General features: G+C 36.3%; 1 protein-coding gene across 11 annotated transcripts in view; it reads left to right on the plus strand.

The window, feature by feature from the left end:
- Positions 1–26,810, plus strand: part of CSNKA2IP (casein kinase 2 subunit alpha' interacting protein) — a 334,276-nt gene that overhangs the window by 33,852 nt on the left and 273,614 nt on the right. For 4 of the 11 annotated variants that reach the window (XM_049628029.1, XM_049628030.1, XM_049628020.1 and 1 more), the window contains exon 3: positions 16,743–16,789. The exons of 6 other annotated variants lie outside the window; for them this stretch is intronic. In XM_049628029.1, coding sequence (XP_049483986.1) covers positions 16,743–16,789 — 47 coding nt within the window. Of the gene's footprint in view, positions 1–2,458; positions 4,146–16,742; positions 16,790–26,810 lie in introns of those variants that run through there. One more of the 11 variants, XM_049628027.1, reaches the window with a different exon arrangement.

Genomic DNA, 26,810 nt, shown 5'->3' on the forward strand with positions numbered 1-26,810 from the left:
GGAGAGACGATCTAAATTGTTTAGTCAGTCACTATTCAGTATTACACATTTCTACTGAATATGGTTCTTGTGCTAAGCAATATCAGAGTTAGCTTCTTACATGAAAGATGGTTGCCTTTGAGATTGGAACCGATCCTTGGTACAATCCTTTGTAGTCAGGGAAAATTGAAGGGTAACTTGATTCCCATGAATTCGCAATAGAGAAATACAGAAGGATGATACTATTATAGCCCTACCAGATTGGGGATGGCTAGTCAGAAGCTGCCAATATATTGGGCTTCAATAAGTCTCCTAGAGACCCTGAGCACTGAGAATATTATGGCACTTCTGAATGTGTAATCAAAACATATCACTCTGGGGCGCCTGGGTGGCTCAGTCAGTTAAGCGTCCGACTTCAGCTCAGGTCATGTTCTCACGGTTTGTGAGTTTGAGCCCCGCGTTGGCCTCTGTGGTGACAGCTCAGAGCCTGGAGCCGGCTTCGGATTCTGGGTCTCCCTCTCTCTGCTCCTCCCATGCTTGTGTTCTCTCGCTCTCTTTCAAAACTAAATAAACATTTAAAAACAGTAAAAAATATGTTACTCTGAAAAATACATTTACAAAAATATATGTCTAAAACAGTTCTCGTATTTCCTATCAAGATTCTTTTTAAAAATTTATTTATTTATTTTTACTGCTCTTTCTGCCATTGTGACTTCTATCTTGCAGAAACCTTTAGAAACTTCTTAGGCTGTTCATGGATAAAATACTCCTGAATGAGTCTGAATGCATAGTTGGTTAGGAGAGGTATTGGGCTCAGCTGTGAAGACCCAGAGATGGAAGACTCGGGAGAAACAGATCATGGATTCATCAATGCTCTGAGCATCTTTGTCCCCAAGATTAAAGCAATTCTGGCTTTTGAAGGCCCATATCCAAGAGGTCTGATATCAGTTATTTATTTATTTTTTCACTAATAGATTCTATGGCTGATTTGGTTCACTTGTGCCCAATAAAACCTAATCTTGCATTTTTACATTATTCTTTAGCTATGTATTTCTAGTTTATATTACTGAGTTATTTGCCTGAGAGCACCGGATTAGGTCTAGAAACCAGTTTCAACTCTGACACTTCCCATTAAATAACTGAGTGCCACTGCAAGACAGCTTACCTTTGTGGACCAAAAATTAGTCTCAAGTGTTTCTTCGCCCCCCTTTGCTCCTCTCAGGAGATTAAAAAGAGGGTTCCTATAAGTCTCTTTTGGGCCTATACCTTTATTCTTAGATTCAGAGGACACTTGTTTATTTATTTATTTATTTGTTTGTTTATTTATTTGAGAGAAAGCACGCGTGAAAGGGTGACAGCACATGCATAGACAGGTGGGGGACAGGCAGAGGGAAAGAGAAAATCTTAAGCAGACTCTATGCCCAGCATGGAGACTGACATGGGGCTTGATCTCAAGACTGTTAGACCATGACCTGAGCTGAAATCAAGAGTTGGACGCCTAACTGACTGAGCCACTCCAGTGCCCCCAGAGGATACTAACTTCTAAATTTATCGAAATAGAGAGCAAAAGAGGTTATGTGTTATTGTAGAAGGAATATAGGCTTTGGAACTGGGCAGACATCATCTCTAATCTGAGATCCATCATTCCATCATTCACTATTTATGAAATGTTAGATAAATTCTTATCTTTCTGAGGTCAGAATTTTTATCTGTAAAGTGGTGATGACAATGTAAACTTCAGAGTGTTGTACTAAAGGGGGTGATATAGAAAAGCTACTCAGCACAATGTTTGGTACACAGTTAATTCTCCATTATTGTTTGCTCCCTTTCCAGATGGACATTCAGGGAGCCACTTTACTGTTTACTCACCAGCATATGGCCTAACTGGTATTTCTTGTGCTTTCTTAGTCATAGGCTTTATCCGGGGAGTTATTCATCATTTTGAACAGACCATGGAAACATGTTTCTTTTCATGCTACAACTTTGTTTTTTACACTGTAGGTATTGGTGTAGAAATAGAAAAAAAACGTTCCCAAAGTAGCCTTTATGTAATAGCTCATATTCATTCATTACTTGATTTTGTTCAGAAATACTTACCAAAGAGGTATTTTGTGCTCTTTTCCAGAATGGGAATACTACAATGGGTAAGATAGTTAAAATCCCATCCTTACAAAAATTACATTCTCGTAACCTGAGATGGACAACAAAACAGGAAACAAATACATAGAATAAGTAATTACAGATTGTGAAAAAAATAGTAAGATGGAAATAGTATATTTAATTAAAGTCACTGGAAATAGGGTCCATTTTTGATTGAGTGTTGAGGGAATTTTTTTCTTTTTCATTCCCTTCCTCCTCCCTCTCTTTCTTTCTTTCTTTCTTTCTTTCTTTCTTTCTTCTTTCTGCCTCTCTCTCTCTCTTTCTCTCTCAATCTTTCACTGAGACCTGAAGTTTAAAAAAAGAATAGCTAGGTCAAGAGCCAGGGGAAGAGAATTGCAAGCCATGGGATTAGTAAGTAAAACACTCAGAGGCTGGAAATAACTTGGCAAGAATGAGGAAAGCAGAGAAAGCCTGTGTGGCTATTGCATACTGAGATGTCATAGAGGGATAGGGTGATATATTATGAGATAAAGCTAATATGACAAGAGTCATTTTTCCCCCTCAAAGAGCAATAGGAACTCCTGGAACCATTTCATACAAGGAAATGAGATGATCCAATTTACATTTTAAAAGTAAATCATTTTGTAGCCTATAGTGGGATAAGAATGGAAGCAGGGAGATCATAGTGAGACAGTAATTGTTCAGGTGGAGGAGATACTGATGACTTAACTAGGATGGAGACAATAGAAGTGGAGAGAAACAGACAGATTGAGATATATTTATTAGGTAGAATCAAAGTGACATGGTGGTAGATTGGATGAAGGCAGTGGGGAAAATGAAAGAATGGAGCCAGGCTTCTAAGGAAATAAGATGCTATGTTGATTTCTGAGATGCGAAAGATTGGGGAAGAGTTTTTGAGAAAAAGTAAAACTTCTTTTTTTTTGAGATGAGATAAATTGGAGAAGCCTAGCATAAGCCATCTGAGTTGGAGATACAAAATGGACAGTTACGTATAAGAATTTAGAATTTAGGCAGTTAGCAACAGGGGTTTGGAACTGGAGAGAGTGTTAGATGGAAATGCATATTTGGAAATAGCATAAGGTTATTTCATGCTATAACATTATCTTGGGAGAAAGTAAGCGAGAAAGAGAAAAGGTGATTCGAGGTGGTATCCCAAGGCAATCCAATAATTTCATGCTGGACACAGGAGGAATAGTTATCAAAGGAAAAAAGCAGCATTGGTGAGGCTGAAGGAAAACCCAGAATGTGTAGTGATACAGAAGCCAAGACGAGAAGGGTGTTTAAGAAAGAGGCAGTGAGAAACTATCTTCAGTGTTGTGAGCCATAATTAGAATATAATAGAGAGATTGCACTGATTTTGGGTATGTACAGGTCTTTCGTGACTTAAGAGGAAGACTATGTATCATGTTGGACAGTTAGAAATAGTATTGAAGGAGGTTGAGGGGTAATTAGAATACAAGAAACTGGAGATAGCAGTAGTGAACAACGCATTAAATAAGCTGTTAAAATTTCATTATTTTCTTATTTAAATGGTTGAAAATGGTATGGTACCTGGAAGGGAATGTGGGATCAAGAAAGTTGGTTTTTAAAATATGTATGCTACTAGAACATATTGGTGGGTTGACTGAGAATAGTTAAAAAGGGAGAGTAATTTGTACGGCAGACAAGGGAATACAACTAATAGAGTAAAATCCTTGAGAAAATAAGAGTAGTTGGAATCTGTAGCTCAAGCTGGCTTGAGCATAGTCAGTTATTGGATGTTGCAGTGCGGGTACAATTGTAAATGGAATGGAGTCAGCGAACAAGATGTTTAATGTGGTGTAGTTTTTGGTGATGATGAAGTCCAGGGTTTGGCTGTGTGACTATGTGGCTGATATGGGGGGAAAGAAAAGGGTCAAACATGAGGAATAGACATCAGTTCTTAGGTTGGTCATCCACATGGATAATGACATCACCAATAATAAAGCCAAGCACTGAGATGGATGGAACATCTGGGATGGAAATACAGTGAAACAGAGGCTAAAATTGTCTACCAATAAATAGAGGTGAGAAGTCACTTGGAGATGAAAATGAGCAAGAAAATTGGAAACTCTATTCTTAATCTAGTAATTTCATAATTTTTTTAAAAAAAAGTCAGCATTGTAACAACTATTGTCCTTTAAATATAATTGGCTGAATACACATGCTTTTTACTAAACTTCTATTTATAGGCTAACCTGTTTGCATCCCACTGTAGGTACTGGCGGTAGCCCCCTTGACTCCCATTATCTCTTAAACCATTTTTATTTTTCATGAGAGTTCATTGAAGTTTTGTGTGTAACTCATTGTTGCTACACTTCATCTATAGGATGATATTGCTATGTAAATTTTATTTCTTTTCATTTTCTCCCACCTATAGCACAGCCTTGAGATAATCTAGAAGCCTTATTAAAATCCTCCTTTCAAGATTGGGTTAATTAACTCTTTCCTATTTATTTCAGCACAGTACTTATCCTTTTTTCTCCCCTGAAGGCAGTTGTATTATTAGACTTCCTCTTTTGCCATTCCTATTTTAGGCTCCAACAATTCCCATTATTTCTCTGCTGATTACTTTTTTTCCCCATATAAATTCCTGATTAAATCACACACACACACAAACTCACACATACTATTAGTATCTTACATGAAAGAGTGGTCTGTTTAATATCTGTTTTTAAAAATGTAACTCTTCTAGTCATTTTGGTGCTAGGCCAATTATGTTAATTAGAGTATATTGAGCAAAGTACATATTTCCAGTCTCTGCACATATATTATTCAATTTGATCAAGCTTCAATATATAAAAGCTTTTTGCAAAATGTAGTGTCAAAATGTTACAGGCTTTGGTCAGAATCTTGGCAGATTAAGTCAATTAAAAAGGTCAAAATAATGGTCCTTTATTTTACAGGAAGTGTAAATGTACAGAATTTATTATCTAATAAATGCAAGTCTGTAATTCAGTACTACGATAGAGAATATAAATGCATCCAAATCAGGAAGCGGAAAAAGTTGGTTTATTAATAGTAACCAGATATAAGATTTGCTGTTCAGTTTGTTGCTATCTTATTCATTGCCCTTTATTGTTCTGGAAAACCTTTATGTCCTCATAGAGACAAAACACATTTTCTATTTGGTCAAGTTGTCTTCATTATTAATTTTTGGTTAGCTGAATATCTGACAAATTAAGGTTGTTTTGTTTAGTGATAGAAGGAGTCTTCCATGCAGGGTATATATAAGATTATTTTGCCTTCTGCCCAATTCAATACCAAATAATAGTATTGAAGGATTCATTCATTTAACAGATATTTATTAATTATCTCTAGTGTCCCTTACGGTGTTTTAGGAGCTGAGCATACATCAGTGAAACAAATAAACAAAAAACAAACTGAAACACTCTGCCCTCATCATCTTACATTCTAGTGGGGAGTTATATAATAAAAACATCGTATGAGTGTATTAGATGGTAACTTGTGTTCCACAGAGGCGGGAAAAAAAAAGAAGGAAAGGAACAAGTGGCAATTGGCAGTACCAGGGTAAAGACACCGTTTCAAACACGGTGCTCAGGAAAGGCCTCTGGTACTAAAAAGGGAACATTTGATTAAAAACTGCATGTACATGAGAAAATGAGGGCAGTGCTTATTGGGAGGAAGGTGTGGGAACAGCAGTGTAAAGGCCTTAAGACTGGAACTTGTCAGGCTGTCTAGAGGAGCAGCTTGAAAGCTGGCATGGGTGGAGCAGAGAAGGGAAAGATGAGGGTGGAGGGAGGGACATGCCAGATCACGGGGGACTAGATCATGAGCTGGTTAGGTTATGATCTCACAGTTTGTGGGATCAAGCCAAGCATTGGGCTCTGGGCTGACAGTGTGGAGCCTGCTTGGGATTCTCTCTTTCCCTCTCTGTGATCCTCCCTGCTCAATAAATGAACATTAAATAAATAAAATGATAATAATAAATAACATAAATAATAAAATAAAATAGATAAACATTAAAAAGTAAAGGTTTATATAGCAGGTCAAATGTAAGCTAGAATAGTTTTGTTGTTGTTGTTATTAAAATTATATTTGACAAGGCCATATGGTTATGTGGGAGATATCCAGGTGAAGAATGGGGAAGAAGAGTATCCTAGGCACAGGGAATAGCAGGGGCCAAGAGTCAGAGGCAAGATGTTTTTCAAGAAACTAATAAATCCGTCATCATTGGAGCATAAACAGTAAGGGGAGACTTCCATAGATCAGGTTGTAGAAGTAGAAAAGATGAAATTGTGTATAGTTCTGTAAGCCATGCCAGAGACCTACAGTTGTACCATAAGAGCCAGGAGAAGACACTGTGATGATTTACAACAAGAGTAACATGATCATATATACATTTAAAAAAAGGTTACTCTAGAATCACGTAGTGAGGGTGAGGAAGGGAACTGAGGGTGGTTACAGTGGGATCAACAAGGAGACCATTGTAGCAGTTCATTCAAGAGATGATGGTGGCTTCATGATAGTTTAAATGGAGAAAAATGAATAAAACCGAAAAATCTTTTAATATGTGTGATCAAAGGAATTTGTAGTTATTTGGATATGGGAAGAAGTGACAGAGAAAGAATAGCCAAGAACAAGTTCCAGATTGCTGGGTGGATTGCCTGAGAAGATTGGGGTGCCATTTAAAACACTAGGAAAGGAGAAGGTGGTGCAGGGCAGCCTGGAACAGTAGAAGATGTTGCTTCCCATCGTGAATTGTGAATGTGTTAATGTCAAGTAGGCAGATGGATATGTGGTTCAGAATTCAGGAGAGAATTTTGGACTGAAGATAGCTGTTGCTATACCCCAAAATAGTAATTAAAGCCCAATGGAAGGAATAAGATAGCCCCAGGGCTAGAGTACTGAGTGAGAAGACTTAGGATAAATCTTGAGGAATTTAATGGCAGAAAAGGAACAATAAACAATGGAAAATGAGGAATAGTCAGATAAATAGTAGAAAAAGAATAGGAGACTTACAGGGACAGAAAAATTCAGGAGAGAGAGTTCAAAAAAGAAGAATCAACCAACAGTTCAAATTCTTCCAAAAAGTTAAGCAAGGTTAGAACAAACACTATAGATTTTATTTTGGAGCAAAGAAGACATCAGTGACTTTTATGAAAGCAGTTTCATTGGATTTGTGGATGTTGAAACCAGATTAGAATGGACCAGAAGCTAAAAATTGAATGTGGCAATGGAGAAAAGTGCAGGCAATACCTATCAGTTTAGATGGAATGCAGATAGAATATTAGCTGGATTAGTGGGTCAAAGGAAAGATGCTTTTGTTTTATCTTATACATTTTTCAAGATGGGGCAATATGAGCATTCTTAAAAGCAGATGAGATGGAGGTTAAAAACAAATGAGAGTGGAGAGACAGATTAACCATACAAGGTTCAGAGAAAGAAGAACAAACTGAAATCTAGAGAATAAATAAGAGGATTGGCCTTGAAAAGGATGAAGGGCCTTTTTTCCTTTGAATTAGGAGAAGGGGAGTATGTGTCTGTTGTACATTGGATTACATCTTTGGTGGTAAAAGTTGGAAGAAATCTCTCACATATCTGTAGAGGATATGAGAAAAGATAAAGGGTTTTATCTTCAAGCATACTGGAGAAGGTTTAAAGTCCTTAAGGGACATGGGGAAGAAAGAAATTTAAGTAAACACTATTACTAACAGTCATGGGAAATTTTGAAAGCCCAACTGAGGAATATTAAATTTTTTTCTATCAACCTGTGTAATGGATGTTTTTCCACCTAGATTATAGCATGGAGAACGTGCATAGTGGATTCATCTGGAGTTAGGTATTTGGCATTTATGTATGGATAAAGACATTTTAGGTAAGAGTATAGTGGGTAACAAGGATAAAATCAAAATAGATGAGAGGAGTATAAATATTTTGATAGACATAGATAGACAGGATAGGTAGATACAATAATAGAAAAGACAGTGGTTTGAGACTCAGCAATATTTTTTTTTAAGTGTAATTATAGTAGCACAGTGACATATACAGAATTTTAGCAGATTGTGGTCAGACAGATTTCTGAAGTAGTTTAATGTGATTGTTTGGTTTATTCCGTGGTAATAGAAATGTGTGGTTGACATGAAATGGAGGAAAATGCTATTTCAGAAGTAATATTCAGATGTAATTTCAGATATAATAGAATTTCAGATGTAATATTGAAAATGTGGAATTCAAAAATAGTAGTACAGTTTGGCCAGAGAGTAACAATGTTGAGCCGGGTGCCAAAGTTATTAAAACAGAAGTAAAAATGACCAAGAAATTGCTAGCTACTACAGAGGGTTGAGGATTGAAGAACTGAAATGATGTAAGCCACAAACGAGCAAGGGTAATAGTCTGAAAGTAGTATGAGGGAACGGGGAGGGAAGACACTGACACATTGACACAACTCTGTCTAATTGCATATGGTGTGTGGGATAATGTATGGTCTTTACTTGACAAAATTATGAGGGATATGGTGTTCTCAGAGAATAACAAAGTTACTGTTATTGTCCTGACATGTCAGGTCAGGAGATGTAGAGGACACTCAGTGAAAAATTTAACAATATATAGGAGATTGGTAATCAAGGAATGTGTGAGCTGAACTACTCTTGAAGTTTTTGCATGGAATAATGGTCCAATATTTTTAGGTGGGGAAGAAGTACAGAATATCATCAAGGAAAAAAATATGAGAGAGAATAAAACACTGTGGGGGGCTTCTTTTTTGGTGTTTACCAAAGAAAATAGGGACATAAGATGATTACTGCTAATCCTCTCATTTCCTTGAGGAAGGTGGGACTCTCACTCACTTTGAAATAAGACGTGGTATCAGTTGTGTTGGCTAAGGCATTATTTTTTCTTTGTAATCTTTTACTTATTTTTTAGCCCATAGTACTTAGTTTTTCAACTAATTTTGTTGAAGTATAATTTACATATCCATGAAATTCACCCTCGTTAAGTATAATTTGATGAGTTTGAAAAACGTACCCATCCATGTTACCACCACTACACTCAAGTTATTGAACATGTCCTTCACCCAGACAAGTTCTGTGTCCCTTTGCTATCAATGTACCCACTCACTCCCCTAGTTAACAACTAATCTAGATTTGTCACTATACATGACTTTTGCCTTTTTTAGAACTTCCTAAAAAAGAAATCCTGGAATATGTGCTCTGTTTGTATTCGAATTCTTTTATTCAATATAACATTTGAGATTTATCCACGTCCTTTAATGTATTGGTAGTTCATTCCTTTTTATAGATTAGTAGTACTCTTTTGTATGGATATACCAAAATCTGTTTACCTATTCACTCATGATGTAAGTTTCGGTTTTGTTCAATTTGGAGCTACCATGAATAAAGGTGCTGTAGCACATTTGAGTGTAAGTACTTGTGCGGGCATTTATTTATCTTGGGTATTGTATGTTTATCTTTATATGTATGTTTATAAGAAACACTGCCAAACTATGTTCCAAAGTGGACGTACCATTTTACATTACTACCAAAAATTTATAAAAGTTTAATTTTATCCATATCCTCAATAATATTTAGTATTTTGAAACTTTTAGCCATACTAGTAGCTGGTGGTGTTGGCTAATGATATTGAGTATCTTCTTACGTATTTACTGGCTATTCATATACCTTCTTTTATGAAAGCTCTGTTTAAGTCTTTTGCCCAGTTTTTTATTGTTTAGTTTTTATTTTTTAAATTTTTTAAAATTAAAAAAAGGTTTTTAAAACTTTTTATTTTAATTCCAGTTAGTTAACAATACAGTGTTATGTTAGTTTCACATGTATAATATAGTGATTAAAATTTAAAAATAATTTTTTTTAATGTTTATTTTTGAGAGAGAGAGACAGAACATGAGTGAGTAAGGGCAAAGAGAGGGAGACACAGAATCTGAAGCAGGCTCCAGGCTCTGAGCTTTCAACACAAAGCCTGACACGGGGCTCAAACACATGAACTGGGAGATCATGACCTGAGTGAAGTTGGGCACTTAACCGATTGAGCCATCCAGGTGCCCCCCATTTTTTTTTTTATTATTGAGTTGTAATGGTTCTTTATGTGTTATGGATACAAGAGTCCTTTGCCATACATGCTTATGCTCACACACGCACATACTAAAACACACACACACACACACACACAATTTTCTCTTAGTTGTCTTTTCATTTTCTTAATGGTATCTTCTGCAGAGTAGGTTTTAAATTTTTGTAAATTCTAATTTATCAGCTTTTTATGGTTTGCCTTTTGTTTCATATCTAAGACATCTTTGCTTATCCTAATATAATGAAAAATTTCTTCTATTTTTCTTTTAAAAGTTTATAATATTAGCATTTATATTTAAGTTTATTATCTATTTTAAGTTGATTTTTGAGAAGTATGTGAAATGTCAAAGTCCACCCTCCTTCCCTTTCCACCATGGATTTCTAGTTGTTTAACAACATTTGTTGAAAAATACTATCTTTCCTCATTTAATACTTTGGCATCTTTGTAAAAATTTATCTCTTCTTTTCCGTTAGTCTAGATACACTTATAGGTAATGTAAGTCTTCCAACTTTTTCTTTTTTTCTTATTTTTTTATTGTTTATTTTTGAGAGAGAGCACAAGCCGGGGAGTAGCAGAGAGAGGAGACAGAGGATATGAAGTAGGCTCTGCATTGACAGTAGAGAGTCCAATGCGGGGCTTGAACTAATGAGCCCCAAGATCATGACCTAAGCTGAAGTTGGCCGCTTAACTGACTGAGCCACCCAGCCACCCCCCAACTTTTTCTCTTTCAAAATTGTTTTAGCTATTCTAAATCTTTTACATTTCTATACTGTTAAAATCAGCTCTCCAATTTCTTTAAAAAAAAGTATATTGGAATTTTGATTGGGATTGAGTTGAATCTACAAATAAATTTGAGAATTAACACCTCAACAATACTGAATCTTCCAATCCATTAAAATGGCATGTCTCCATTTCTTTTTTTCATTTTTACTTTGCCTCATAATTTTTTTTTTTTTTTTTTTTTTTTTTTTTTTTTTTTTTTTTTTTAGTTTTTAGTGTATAGGTTCTTCACTTACTTTGCTAAATTTACCCCTAAGTGTTTCATGTTTTTGTTTAGGTAGTGTTATCTTTAAAATTTCCTTTGTAATTGTTTATTGCAGTTAATTACTTTTAATTGGTGGTCATATTAAACTAATATTTTTTGAACATCTACTATATGCATTCACTCGCTTTACCTTGGGATTATCATGATGAGTAAAATCATAGGCCCTCTTGTTCTTTTCAAGTTCACAGCCTACTGAAGGAGACAGACATTGGTAAAACAGTGACACAATAAGTGTAATAAAAGAGACATGCCTAGATCTTTAGGACATATGATCAGACAATTTGACCTTGCCAAGAGGGTAATTTGACCTATAAAAGTGCAGAGGGTTGAGTTCTGAAGGATGAACAAGAACTGATGAGGTGAAGAAGGGAGTGAAGAACAGTCTAACTAGAAGAAAGAGCATGAACAAAGAGATTCTGTGGTGGGAGGAAGTATAAGTGAGGATGTGTACTGAGAGATGATTATGATAGGAGAGAGCAAGGAGAAGCATGATGTTAGATTTGGTTTGAGAGCTATCTTAGTGGCTTGATCATGATCTGGAAATCATGTTTGTCTTTTTCCTGAAAGATTTTAGGCAGGAACATAACATTATTATTATTATTATTATTATTACACTTTAAAAGGTCAGTGTGGCTGCCATGTGGATAATGGGTTAGAGGAGAGAAGTAGTAGAATTAGAAAAGTTAGGTGGATATTGTCAGAGATGGTGGCTTGGAATAGGGTGGTGAATTGTAAATGGAGAGAAATGAATAAATTTAGGAAATAATTCAGAGAAAACAAGTAATAAGTTAGTGATGGATTTGGATGTGGCAGGTAAAGGAGAGGGAAGGGTTAGGGATGTTATCAATGTATCAAATGCATGGCAGTGACATTTTTAAGACAAGCAAGAGGAGGCATGAAATAGATCATTGATAAGTGTGTTTGGAACTAGAAAAGAGGTCTTTGTAGTAGAGAAATATTCATTGCCTAAAGGAGTATAGTTTTGAATTGAAGTCTCACGTGAAGATAAAATTATTTAGCTAAGGATTATGGGATGAAAAGAGAGGAGGGCTACACTCAGTTCCTATTCTTCTTTCTAATGCAATATGTTTTAGCTATAAGTGTGTCAAGATAATCCTGTTCATTTTGTTCCTTTTTTTCAATCAAAATCTCTAATTTTGTCACTTTTTCTCCTTTGATTTCTTATGTTTTGTCTTGCATTTGTAACAGTCTACTTATGACGTTATATTTGTACCATTATTAATCTTTTGTTAATTTTATCCAGTTCTACAGAATAATAAGAATAAGGATAGAAAATACTTGGCCAAAATGCTAATTCCTCATGCAATGCTACAAAATTCACATATGATGGGGGTTTGTCAAGCAAACCTCTGAGTGGGCATATTTACTTTGTAGGTGATCAATAGAAAGATAAAATGTGAATAGGCTGGGGAAGAAAAATTGAGAATGAAGTAAAAGACATGTGTCATAGTATCTATATTCATGAAATATTGAAATTGCCAGTGGATATGAGTACAGATGTTTCCTTCTTATGACAGTGTTTGACTTGTGATTTTTTGAATTTCTGCTGGTATGAAAGTGACACACATTTAGTAGAAACCACACTTTGAATTTTGCATTTGGACTTTTTCCCGGGCTGGTGATATGGGTACCCTGCTCTCTGGTGATGCTGGATGAGGCAGCGAGCTGCAGCTTTCTCAGCCATGGGATCATGAGGGTAAACAACCAATATATTTAGAACAGTTCTGTACCCAGAGCGCCATTTTGTTTTCACTCTCAGCACAGTATTCAGTCAATTCCATGAGGTAGTCAACACTTTATGATAAAATAGTCTTTGTGTTAGTTAATTTTGGCCAACAGTAGGCTAATGTAAGTGTTCTGAGCCCCTTTAAGGTAGCTAGGCTAAACTATGATGTTTGATAGGTTCAGTGTATTAAATGCATTTTCAACTTCTGATATTTTTAATTTATGAAGGGTTTATTGGGCTATAACCTCATCATAGGTTGAGGAAGATCTATATTTTACAAAATTAGCTTTCTAATTATTTAAAATGATGGTGATGATACCTAGGTTTTTGTCGTCGTTGTTGTTGTTGTTAGTAAAGTATCACCACAACTTGAGGCATCTCAATTCCAAATAATAACCATTTCATTACTAAATATGAAAAGTAAGAAGTAGTATGATAATATATAAACTTTCCATTCCCCTTTTAGATGCCATCTATTATTTATTCATAAAGCAATCCTTAATCTGGGAGTGGAGCCAGTAAATTGATTTCATTTTCATGACTTCTAACAGTTTTTTGGATAAGAACCATTGTTATAACTTAGTAAAATTGGGTAACTGTTTCCTGACAATGTACAGGAAAAAATACAATTTCCTATAATAAAACACTGAACTTCATCCAATTCAGAGAAATATGCTGAATTCATAAACAGAAAATTAAATCCTCTAATGTAGAATGAATATAGATATTATGGCCACTGGGATTGTTCTTAAACTTGAGTTGCTATTACTTATGCAAAAGTCCAAGGAAAATGAATGGCTCATTGTTGAACCCATTGAACAAACAGCTTTGATTTCCAACAGTGATTTTAATCGGGACTAATTATATGACTTAGAATAAGGTACTTAAATGGCTCATGCTCCTGTTTCATCATCAGTGAACTAGGATGAAAAGTATACTTTTTCTCTGTTCTTGAACTCTTAAAGTTGTAAAGAATAATAATGCTAGTGTACCCTACCGATATAAATGCAAAAATATAATGACATAAAAAATTATTTAAATCCAAGCATCAATTAGATAATTTTTTCCAAAATAAACTAGGTGTATACGGGAATAAACATTTTTAAATGCTATATATGCCAAAATATATGTTTCTTTTTTCCTTATGCAACACTTTCCACCTAGCTAGGCTTACTGTTAAGAATAGAGGAATGCAGCATTTTGAATATGAAGAGAAACCATAGATATCATATCCAAGGGCTAGGAGGCTTTATTTAATTATTGCAAATTGAAAGCTAATCTGATTATGAGGTCTTGAGATACTAGGAAGGACATCTTGATTTGTCTATAACTAAGAGCCTTATATATGGAGACAGATAATTCTTTATTTGGAGCTATCATTATTATTCCATGATGGCAGGAAACATGCATTTTCTCAGTCCTTTGCACATATTAATGTTTTTTTGTTTGTTTGATTTTAAATTTTATTTTTTATTTACATCCAAATTAGCATATAGTGCAACAATGATTTCAGGAGTAGATTCCTTAATGCCCCTTAACCATTTAGCCCATCTCCCCTCCCACAACCTCTCCAGTAACATCCTGTTTGTTCTCCATATTTAAGAGTCTCTTATGTTTCGTCCCCCTCCCTGTTTTTCTATTATTTTTGCTTCCCTTCCCTTATGTTCATCTGTTCTGTGTGTTCAAGTCCTCATATGAGTGAAGTCATATGATATTTGTCTTTCTCTGACTAATTTCGCTTAGCATAATACCCCCTAGTTCCATCCATGTAGTTGCAAATAGCAAGATTTCATTCTTTTTGATTGCGGACTAATATTCCATTGTATATATATGTACCACATCTTCTTTATCCATTCATCCATCAGTGGACATTTGGGCTCTTTCCATACTTTGGCTATTGTTGATAGTGCTGCTATGAACATTGGGGTCCATGTGTCCCTTCGAACAGCATACATCTATCCCTTGGATAAATAACTAGTAATGCAATTGCTGGGTCGTAGGGTAGTTCTATTTTTAATTTTTTGAGGAACCTCCATACTGTTTTCCAGAGTGGCTGCACCAGTTTGCATTCTCACCAGCAGTGCAAAAGAGAACCTCTTTCTCCGCATCCTCGCCAACATCTGTTGTTGCCTGAGTTGTTAATGTTAGTCATTCTGACAGGTGTGAGGTGGTAACTCATTGTAATTTTGATTTGTATTTCCCTGATGATGAGTGATGTTGAGCATTTTTTCATGTGCCGGTTGGCCATCTGGATGTCTTCTTTGGAGAAGTGTCTATTCATGTCTTTTGCCCATTTCTTCACTGGATTATTTGTTTTTTTGGGTGTTGAGTTTGATAAGTTCTTTGTAGATTTTGGATACAAACCCTTTATCTGATATGTCATTTGCAAATATCTTCTCCCATTCCATCAGTTGCCTTTTAGTTTTGCTGATTGTTTCCTTCACTGTGCAGAAGCTTTTTATTTTGATGAGGTCTCAGTAGTTCATTTTTGTGTTTGTTTCCCTTGCCTCTGGAGAGGTGTTGAGTAAGAAGTTGCTGCAGCCAAGATCAAAGAGGTTTTTGCCTGCTTTCTCCTGGAGGATTTTGATGGCTTCCTTATATTTAGGTCTTTCATCCATTTTGAGTTTATTTTTGTGTATGGTATAAGAAAGTGGTCCAGGTTCATTCTTCTGAATGTCATTGTCCAGTTTTCCCAGCACCACTTGCTGAAGAGACTGCCTTTATTCCATTGGATATTCTTTCCTGTTTTGTCAAAGATTAGTTGGCCATACATTTGTGGGTCCATTTCTGGGTTCTCTATTCTGTTCCATTGATCTGAGTGTCTGTTCTTGTACCAGTACCATACTGTCTTGATGATTACAGCTTTCTAATATAGCTTGAAGTCTGGGATTGTGATGCCTCCTGCTCTGGTTTTCTTTTTCAAGATTTCTTTGGCTATTTGGTGTCTTTTCTGGTTCCATACAAATTTTAGGATTATTTGTTCTACCTCTGTGAAGAATGCTGGTGTTACTTTGATAGGGATCACGTTGAATATGTAGATTGCTTTGGGTGGTATTGACATATTAACAATATTTGTTCTTCATATCCAGGAGCATGGAATCTTTTTCCATTTTTTTGTGTCTTCTTCAACTTCTTTCGTAAGCTTTCTATAGTTTCCAGTGTATAGATTTTTCAGCTCTTTGGTTAGATTTTTTTCCTAGGTATTTTATGGTTTTTGGTGCAACTGTAAATGGGATCGATTCCTTGATTTCTCTTTCTGTCACTTCATTGTTGGTGTATAGGAATGCAACCGATTTCTGTGCATTGATTCTATATCCTGCAACTTTGCTGAATTCATGAATCCGTTCTAGCAGTTTTTTGGTGGAATCTTTAGGGTTTTCCATATAGAGTATCATGTCATCTGCGAAAAGTGAAAGTTTGACCTCCTCCTGGCTGATTTGGATGCCTTTTATTTCTTTGTGTTGTCTGATTGCTGAGGCTAAGACTTCCAATACTTATGTTGAATAACAGTGGCAAGAGTGGACATCCCTGTTGTGTTCCTGACCTTTGTGGGGAAGCTCTCAGTTTTTCCCCATTGAGGATGATATTAGAGTTGGGTCTTTTGTATATGCCTTTTATGATCTTGAGGTATGACCCTTCTATCCCTACTTTCTTGAGGGTTTTTATCAAGGAAGGATGCTGTATTTTGTCAAATGCTTTCCCTGCATCTATTGAGAGGATCATATGGTTCTTGTCCTTTCTTTTATTGATGTGATGAATCACATCATTTTTTTTTTTTTGCAGATATTGAACCAGCCCTGCATCCCAGGTATAAATCCCACTTGGTCGTGGTGAGTAATTTTTTTAATGTATTGTTGGATCTGGTTGGCTAATATCTTGTTGAGGATTTTTGCATCCGTGTTCATCAGGGAAATTGGTTTATATTTCTCCTTTTTAGTGGGGTCTCTGTCAGGTTTTGGAATCAGGGTAATGCTGACTTCATGGAAAGAGTTTGGAAGTTTTCCTTCCATTTCTATTTTTTGGAACAGCTTCAAGAGCATAGGTGTTAACTCTTTCTTAAATGTTTGGTAGAATTTCCCTGGAAAACCATCTGGCCCTGGACTCTTGTTTTTTGGGAGATTTTTGATTACTAATTTGATTTCTTTACTAGTTATGGGTCTGTTCAAATGTTGTATTTCTTCCTGTTTCAGTTTTGGTAGTGTATATGTTTCTAGGAATTTGTCCATTTCTTCCAGATTGCCCATTTTATTGGCATATAATTGTTCATAATATTCTCTTATTATTGTTTTTATTTCTGCTCTGTTGGTTGTGATCTCTCCTCTTTCATTCTTGATTTTATTTATTTGGGTCCTTTCCTTTTTCTTTTTGATCAAACTGGCTAGTGGTTTATCAATTTTGTTAATTCTTTCAAAGAACCAGCTTCTGGTTTCATTGGTCTGTTCTACTGTTTTCTTGGTTTCAATAGCATTAATTTCTGCTCTAATCTTTATTATTTCCTGCCTTCTTCTGGTTTTGGGTTTTATTTGCTGTTCTTTTTCCAGCTCTTTAAGGTGTAAGTTTAGGTTGTGAGTCTGGGATCTTTCTTCCTTCTTTAGAAAGGCCTGGATTGCTATATACTCTCCTCTTATGACTGCCTTTCCTGTGTCCCAGAGGTTTCGGGTTGTGGTGTTATCATATTCATTGGCTTCCATGAACTTTTTTATTTTATTTATTTTATTTTTTTTTATAAAATTTTTTTCAACATTTATTTATTATTGATAGACAGAGACAGATAGAGCATGAGCATGGGAGGGGCAGAGAGGGGGTGGGACACAGAATCTGAAGCAGGCTCCAGGCTGAGCTGTCAGCACAGAGCCCGACGCGGGACTTGAACTCACATACCGCAAGATCATGACCTGAGCCGAAGGCAGACGCTTTACTGACTGAGCCACCCAGGCACCCTGGCTCCCATGAACTTTTTAATTTCCTCTTTAAACTCTTGGTTAGCCCACTCATTCTTTAGTAGGATGTTCTTTAGTCTCCAAGTATTTGTTACCTTTCCACATTTTTTCTTGTGGTTGATTTCGAGTTTCATAGTGTTGTGGTCTGAAAATATGCATGGTATGATCTCAATCTTTTTGTACTTGTTGAGGGCTGATTTGTGTCCTAGTATGTGTCCCAGTATTCTGGAGAATGTTCCATGTGCACTGGAGAAGAATGTATATTTTGCTACTTTAGGATGAAATGTTCTGAATATATCTGTTAAGTCCGTCTGGTCTAGTGTGTCATTCAAAGCCATTGTTTCCTTGTTGATTTTTTGATTAGATGATCTATCCATTGTTGTAAGTGGGGGTTGAAGTCCCCTACTATTACGGTATTATTATCAATCAGTTTCTTTATGCTTGTGATTAATTGATTTATATATTTAGGTGCTCTCACATTTGGCACATAAATGTTTACAATTGTTAGGTCTTCGTGGTGGATAGACTCCTTAATTATGATATAATGTCCTTCTTCATTTCTTCATACAGTCTTTATTTTAAAGTCTAGATTGTCTGATATAAGTATGGCTACTCTGGCTTTCTTTTGTTGACCATTAGCATGATAGATGGTTCTCCATCCCCTTACTTTCAATCCGAAGGTGTCTTTAGGTCTAAAGTGGGTCTCTTGTAAACAGTATATAGATGGACCTTGTTTTCTTATCCATTCTGTTACCCTGTGTCTTTTGATTGAAGCTTTTAGTGCATTGACGTTTAGGGTGAGTACTAAAAGATATAAATTTATTGCCATTATGTTGCTTGTAGAGTTGGAGTTTCTGGTGGTGTTCTCTGGTCCTTTCTAGTCTTTGTTGCTTTTGGTATTTATTTATTTATTTATTTATTTGCTTTTTCATCTTTCGCCCTTAAAATTTCCTGCAGGGCTGGTTTAGTGGTCACAAACTCCTTTAATTTTTGTTTGTCTGGGAAACTTTTTATCTCTCCTTCTATTTTGAATGACAGCCTTGCAGGATAAAGAATTCTTGGCCGCATATTTTTCTGATTCAGCACACTGAATACATCCTGCCACTCCTTTCTGGCCTGCCAAGTTTCTGTGGATAGGTCTACTGCAAACCTGATCTGCCTTCCCTTGTAGGTTAAGGACTTTTTTTCCCTTGCTGCTTTCATGATTCATTCCTTGCTTGAGTATTTTGTGAATTTGACTGTGACATGCCTTGTTGATGGTTGGTTTTTGTTGAATCTAATGGGAGTCCTCTGTGCTTCCTGGATTTTGAGGTCTGTGTCTTTTCCCAGGTTAGAAAAGTTTTATGCTATGAGTTGCTCATATAACCCTTCTACCCCTATTTCTCTCTCTTCCTCCTCTGGGACCCCTATGATTCTGATGTTGTTCCTTTTTAATGAGTCACTGATTTCTCTAATTCTTAAATCATGCTCTTTTGCCTTAATCTCCCTCTTTTTTTCTGCTTCATTATTCTCCATAAGTCTGTCCTCTATTTCACTGATTCTCTGTTCTGCCTCATCCTTGCTGCCATGTCATTCATTTGAGATTGCAGCTCAGTTATAGCATTTGGTATTTCAACCTGACTAGCTTTTACATCTTTTATCTCTGCAGACAGGGATTCTAATCTATTTTTGACTCCAGCTAGTATTCTTATTATTGTGATTCTAAATTCTGGTTCAGACATCTTGCTTGTATCTGTGTTGGTTAAGTCCCTGGCTGTCATATCTTTCTGCTCTTTCTTTTGGGGTGAATTCCTTCATTTCATCATTTTGAAGGGAGAAAAGGAATTAATGAGGTAAAAAAATAAAAATTGAAAAATATTAAAATTAAAAAATTAAAAACACAAACACACACAAAATCAAATGATGCTAAATCCTAGGTGTGTTTTGGTCTGGGTGTTGAAAGGGGCTTGATAGATTAGAGAAAAAGGGGGAAAGATAAAAAAAGGGAAATTGTTTGAAAGTTTGAAAAAATGAGAACACTGAAGTAGAATAAAGTGAAATGATGGAAGTAAAATAGAATTTGAAAAAATTTACACCAAAGTAAAAAATATAGTAGAAAAAAATTAAAGAAAAATATTTTTATTAAAAATTGAAAATAAAAATGAATTTTTTTTTCTCTTTCTGTATTCAAGAAAAAGAAAAGAAAAGAGAAAAAAGAAAAAAAAAAGAAAGGAAATTGAATAGATGGACTAGTGAACAGACTGAAGTATGACTGATACCACTTCGTTTTCCCCTAGAAGTCAAACTATGAAGTGCTTCATAGTCCATAAACTAAGCAGGCAGAGAGACCTGTGTTCTTGAAGACTGAGGTTGGCTCAGTTGGGCGGGGCTTAGCGTAACAGCTCCTTTCTCCACTAGATGGCGCTTCTAGCCTACTGGGGTGGATTGTTCTGGTGCTTGTAGGTGTGTGCACACACACGCAGGAGCGGTAAAAATGGCGTCACCCAGCTACCAGTCTCTAGTATCAGAACTCTGCTCTCTCCGATCAGCAATCGTGCACCCTCACTTTGTCTTCGGCTTCCGTCCACTCACTGCTTTTACACTGTCTGTGACCAAGCTCTAGGCAGAACCACCCTCCTGAGTTTTATCTCACATGCGGCTTCTTTTCCTGACCCTTTATTTCTGAGGGGCTGTGGCTTTGACCCATTCTGCCCCTCTGCGGGAGGGTCTCACTGAACAATGGCCGGGTGCCGGCCACACCCAGGAATGTTCGCTGGACCGTGCTACTTCCGACGCTCGGAGACTGTGGCTGGATGCCAGCCCGCCCCAGAAAAAGTTCACGCGATCATGTAGCAGCAGCATTTCAGGGATTATGGTAAATCTCAACATACATCTGGCACCAGGCTTCACCCCCAGCGACCTTGTTCTAGCACCAGTGAATGTGGTTGTTCTCCCGGGTCCACTGGCACCTTTGCCTTTGGGGGAGTCACACAGCGTCTACCAGGTGTCCTCCCAGCAGGGGAACCGGCTCTCCCTGTGTGGCCCAAAGACCTCCGGACTTTACTCTGCTTCTGGGGATTTGTCCTTCCCACCAGAGCACCACCAGGTATCAAGCTACGGAGTTACAGCCTTTGCACTGCCCTTGTTTACAGTCTTAATGGAATTTAAACCCTCTCTTTTCTCTTTTCTCCTTTCTTCCCTTTTAGTTCAGTCCCTGCGACTGTTTATACTTTTCCACTTTCTCTCCAGCTGCTTTCGGGGGGATGCTTTTTCTGTATCCCACACTCCCCATCTCCATCCTCTCTCTGCCCTCCCTGCCCTCTGCAGCTACTCGCTCCCCAAGTTCACCTCTAGCGCTGTGTACCTGCTGAGTTCTGTGGTTCAGGTTGTGCAGATTGTTGTGTTAATCCTCAGATCAGTTTTCTAGGTGTGCAGGATGGTTTAGTGTTGTTCTGGCTGTATTGCATGCACACGAGACACAAAAGAAACTTCCATGCTGTTCCACCATCTTGGCTCCTCCTCCTGCACACATTAATGTTTGACAGATATCTGAGGAAAAAAGGATACCAAGTAGGATGCATACTCATCCATTTATTTACATTTTTAAAAAAGAAATAGAAACTGTCCTAGGTTCTAAGGATACAAAGATATGTCAAACACACCAAGGAGTTCAAGATCTGGGAGAGAAGAAAGACATACAAAAAAGTGTAATGAAATACTAACTTCATAAGATGTGGTGTTTTTCAATAAAGTCGTTTTAGAGGGAGGCATTCTTTAAAAATAGCATAAGGACTAAAAGCATTTTTGAAATACTTCTGGAATAATTCTGTTACTTTGAATTCTGTTACACAAGACTTTACTACTTAATTCTTGAGCCAAAATGGTTGTCTTGGGTTTTTCCTTAACATTTTTAGAAGACAATGTATTGGCTTTTGACATTTGAAAAAATCACATGTATATCCTAAAAAAATATATTATCCCTAATGCATGGGATTTCCAGGAAATAGTATCCAAAGTGGGTTGAGAAAAATAGGGTAACCAAATTTACCTACCTACTCCACTCCTGCATTGAAAAATTAGACACACTAACTCAGAGTCTAATTTTTATGTCAGTCTTTCATTCATCCTTTCAATTATTCATTTGATAAATGTTTATGAAGTGCTTACTATATGTAGGGAATGCTCTGGACACTGGCCTGGCAGTGAAGAGTGAAACTTATTCTTCCTGGTAGAAAAAATAAAGTGACACATAGTCCTGAGACTTATGTGGGGCTTCATACTTCTTCATAAATTCAAGACAGTTAGGCCCAGGGTGCTAATCCAAGCTGAGTTGCCACACCAGCTACAGTCAGAAATGCTGGAAAAGTAGAGAAAGCATGGAAAATCTGTCTCTATGCTTTCCCCCTGCCTTAGTGCGTTTTTTGGCAAGGAGAATTACCAAGGTGAGTTGAGAAGGAAAATAAACTAAGGAACAGATCTTGCCTTTAGGCACAGAACTGACCCAGGCTAATGAAATGTGGCACATAAAATATGGAGAATGCACAGTGGAATGAATAATTGAAAAATGAAATAAAGGGAAAAGTCTAAAACATGATCATATAATAGAAATTAAAAATGAAACATAATAAATATAGTTCTAAGAGTAGAAAAGTAATATTTGTTTTTTGTCCTTGTATAAAATAAATGATAGAATACAAATTAGTGGTCAGATAATAAATGCTAGAGAAAGTTTGGTTGAGAAATTAATTTAAGCTGACATAATTACGTGATGCTTCATAACAGTGTTATTATCTGAACTGGGCCTAGAAAGGCAAGTAACTTCATTTAGCCTTAAACATTAAAAAAAATTTTTTTTAATGTTTATTTATTTTTGAGAGACAGACAGGGTGTGAGCGGGGGATGGGAAGAGAGAGAGGGAGACACAGAATCCAAAGCAGGCTCTAGGCCCTGATCGTCAGCACAGAGCCCAACATGATACTCGAACTCACTGACCATGAGATCATGACCTGAGCGCAGTAGTCCGAGGCTTGACTGAGCCACCCAGTTGCCCCTAAAATTTTTTTTTTTATGTTTATTTATTTTTGAGAGACAGACAGAGCAAAAGTGGGGGAGGAGCAGAGAGAGAGGGAGACACAGAATCTGAAGCAGTCTCTAGGCTCTGCCCTGCGACGCAGGGTTCGAACCCACAAACCGTGAAATCATGACTTGAGCTGAAATTGGATGCTTAACCCACTAAGCCACCCAGGCACCCCTACTTCATTTAGCATTTAACAAATATTTGCTAATAATCTGTCATTTGGCAGCAATGAGACTCTTGGACTTACTTGTAAAATAGGAAGTTGAATTGAGTGAAATTTTTCAGTCTGAACAACTCAGTGCATGCTCTTATTCTCTGTGGAAAGAAGTAAACTTTGTTAGGTGGCAGGAAAAGATGAAAATTGTGGCAGGCAGAATGATGGTTCCCAAAGATTTCTGTGTGCTAATCCCCGGAACCAATGAATGTATCACCGTACATGGCAAAAGGGACTTTGCAGTTGTGCATAAGTTAAGGACCTTGAGATGAGGTGATTGCCCTGGGTAAAGTCAAACTGATTACATGAGTCATTAAAATTGGAGATGCCACCATAGCATTGGTAGGAGATGGGGAGATATGACTATGGAAGAATGGTGAGAAAAATGTAACATTGCTGGCTTTGAAGATGACAGAAGCAGGCCATAAGCCAGCGAATAAGGGTGACCTCTAAAACCTGGAAAATGAACACAGGCCCCATGACACCTTGATTTTAGCCCCGTGAGACCTGTATTGGACTTCTAACCTATGACACTGTAAGATAAGACATTTGTATTGTTCTAAGCCGCTAAATTTGTGGTACTTTGTTGTATCAGCAATAGGAAATGAATGTAAAAGTGTTGATGTAAAAGTTATAGTAGGTCCATGATGCAGAGGGAAAACATATCAAACGTTTTTGATGAACAAAGATAAGAAATTGATAAGAAATTTGGTGGAGGTGTAGAGTGTGGATACAGAAATAACAAGATCAATCAGTACAAATGGGTTGGGTTAAATTATTGATGGCCTTGAAATTTAGGCAAAACAGTTTTATTTATTTATTTATTTAGTTTTTTTTTTTAATGTTTATCTTTGAGAGAAAGAGACAGACAGACACACACACACACACACACACACACACACACACACGAGTTGGGGAGGGGTAGAGAGAGAGGAGACACAGAATCTGAAGCAGGCTCCAGGCTCTGAGCTGTCAGCACAGAGCCTGACGCGGGGCTCAAACTCATAGACCATGAGATCATGACCTGAGCTGAAGTTGGACGCTTAACCGACTGAGCCACCCAGGCGCAAGTATACTATTTGCTTTTTAACAAATCATTAAAATATCAGTCATAAAAGTCAGATATAGAGTCTTATAAAGTAACATAGACTGTATATTTAAAAAGCTATATTTTGATTATTTCACAAGAGCTTAAATTCTTTTTATAATTTTGAAAATAAGACTGACTCCAGCAAACTGTCATTATTTAAATAAAAATATGACCATATACATACTTGAATATCAATAATAACAATGAAGTAGTAACCCCTTAGTTAATAACCCTTAGTTTATACAGTTCTTGCTGGTATGTGGGATCTTGCAGAAAGTTTCATTTCATTAAGAAAAAAATAAATATCTTCTAGAGACTAACTTTAGGAACAAAGGTACTTTTTGCAGAAAATTTTATTGAGAACAGATTTTAACATTACTGTAATGGAAATAAAACAACTGGGTAAGTTAGCCTTATAGAAGAAAGATAGGTTTATTAGAATTGTCTAACTCCTAATGAAGAGTTAATGAAATCCTCAAATCCTGCTGGCTGTATTAATGAAAAGACTCAAATGCAAAACCTGTGTGGGAAGTTGTAATCTTTGCCACGTTTAAGAAGTGGCTAACCAGTCCAACTTTACAACTGAGTGTATTTAAATAGGCTTCTCTTAAGGGAAGAAAAAAGTGTCAAACAGGAGGAAAAGGAAAAGAAGAAGGTGTGGGACAGAAGGGGAGAAGAAGGAGAAGAAAACAGGATTTCTAAGAATGTTCCTATCTAGAAAGTGTAAATTAACTTTCAAGGCTCATTTATAGTTAAGTGAGCTTTTTTTTCAAGGGTTTAGGTAATTTTGAGTCTGAGGAAAATGAGATGGAACAAACCTTGTTCTTTGCTTTGGAAAGAAAGGGAATCTGCCGTTTCACTTACTCTTTGTGCAATTCACTGTGGATGGCACACATGGTAACAGTCTACACAGATACGAAATGGGTTACATGGAAATTTAGTAAGATACTTCAAATTCATAATCCTGGAATTTACTGCTTAAAAGGCATTCACTTTAAAATTTGTTTTAATTTTGGCTTTTATATAAAATCTAAACAAAAAATTGATTTTGCATTCACCAGAACAATAAACATTTAAGAAATTTTGTCCATACCACGCGCTGGTGAGGATATGGAATAAAGGGGACCCTTGTATTTCGGTAGTGGTTGTATAAATTGATACAGCAAGTTTTCAGAATGATTTGGCAATATCTGGTTAAGTTGATCAGGATCCAGCGTTCCACTTCTAAGTGCTGTATTTACTTCAGAAAAACTGTTGCATACGTGCACAAGAAAATATGTACAAGGGCATTCAATGCGACATTGTTTATATAAAAAAATTAAAAAAAATATCCATTATTAGAAGTGGATAATTTTATATTCAGCAGTCACAATGAATAAAGAAAATAAGCAGGAAAATGTTGAGAGAAAAAGACAAACTCTTAAGAACTCATACAATACAAGTCCTATTATTCAAAAATTTGAATATTAAGAATAATATATGTTGTACATAGACACGCACAACATATTATACGTTTGTGTGTAAAAAGTGTAAAAACATTGTTGGAAAGTATACATTTCAGTTTGTCTAGAATGTAATGGGGATGGCATGGAATAGAATGAATTAGGCTGCACACACAAGAAGAACTTGGATCAGACCTTTACTGTTTTATGTCTTTCCACAATTACCTAAAGAAAATGTGAAAACATGTTTATTAAATCTGAGAGTGGGTACAAGGTATTTGTTAGGTTACTTTTCTTTTTTTCAATTATAAACCAATTAAAAACTAAAGGATCATATTTAATTATTTCACCATATATACTAACCATCTCAGGAATAATCTGGTGGTGGTTTTAATTTGGGTGGTTTTGTATGGTTCCATTAATTCTATTTCAGCCTCAGATCATATTTTTCATTTCAGTCAGCTGGCCTATATTCTTCCTTAGATTGTGTTCTTCTAGCACAGAGGTCTTTCTAGTACTATCATGCATGTGAGGATCCATTTAAAAAGCTATTTATCAAAGATTTTCAAAATGTCTATACAACTATGCTCTGCAATATTTCTATTAGTTTTTTCAAGATTAAGTTGAATGCCCCAAATATGATTCATTAAACACAAGCTATGGAAAAATAAGGTCACCATGAAAAAAATGTAACTTTATTCTAGAGTGGCTAATCTGATTGATGGGGATAAATATGTGCCATTTCTGAGAAAAAGACTAGCTTGTCATTAGAGATGATCTTAATCATTGATACCAAGGGATTCTAATGGGGGTGGCATTTTTCTTTCATCTTTATCCTTGGGAGAGGAGCTTTGACCCCTTAGCTGCTACATTACCATTCTTTGCAGTAAATCATTTGCCCGTCATGGACAGCCATTTACGGAGTAATAATAATAACAGTTAACATTTAAAGAGCTTTTATTATTTGCTGTGCTGTAATCAGCACTTTACATGGATTATCTCATATCATTTTAACAACTTATGAGGAAGACGCTATTATTATTTATCTTTTATAGATGCAGGGATTGAGACTTCCAGAGGCCAATGAAATCTCAAAAGAAAATAAAAAC

The sequence above is a fragment of the Panthera uncia genome, chromosome C2, assembly GCF_023721935.1.
Source record: "Panthera uncia isolate 11264 chromosome C2, Puncia_PCG_1.0, whole genome shotgun sequence".
Lineage (NCBI taxonomy): Eukaryota > Metazoa > Chordata > Mammalia > Carnivora > Felidae > Panthera > Panthera uncia.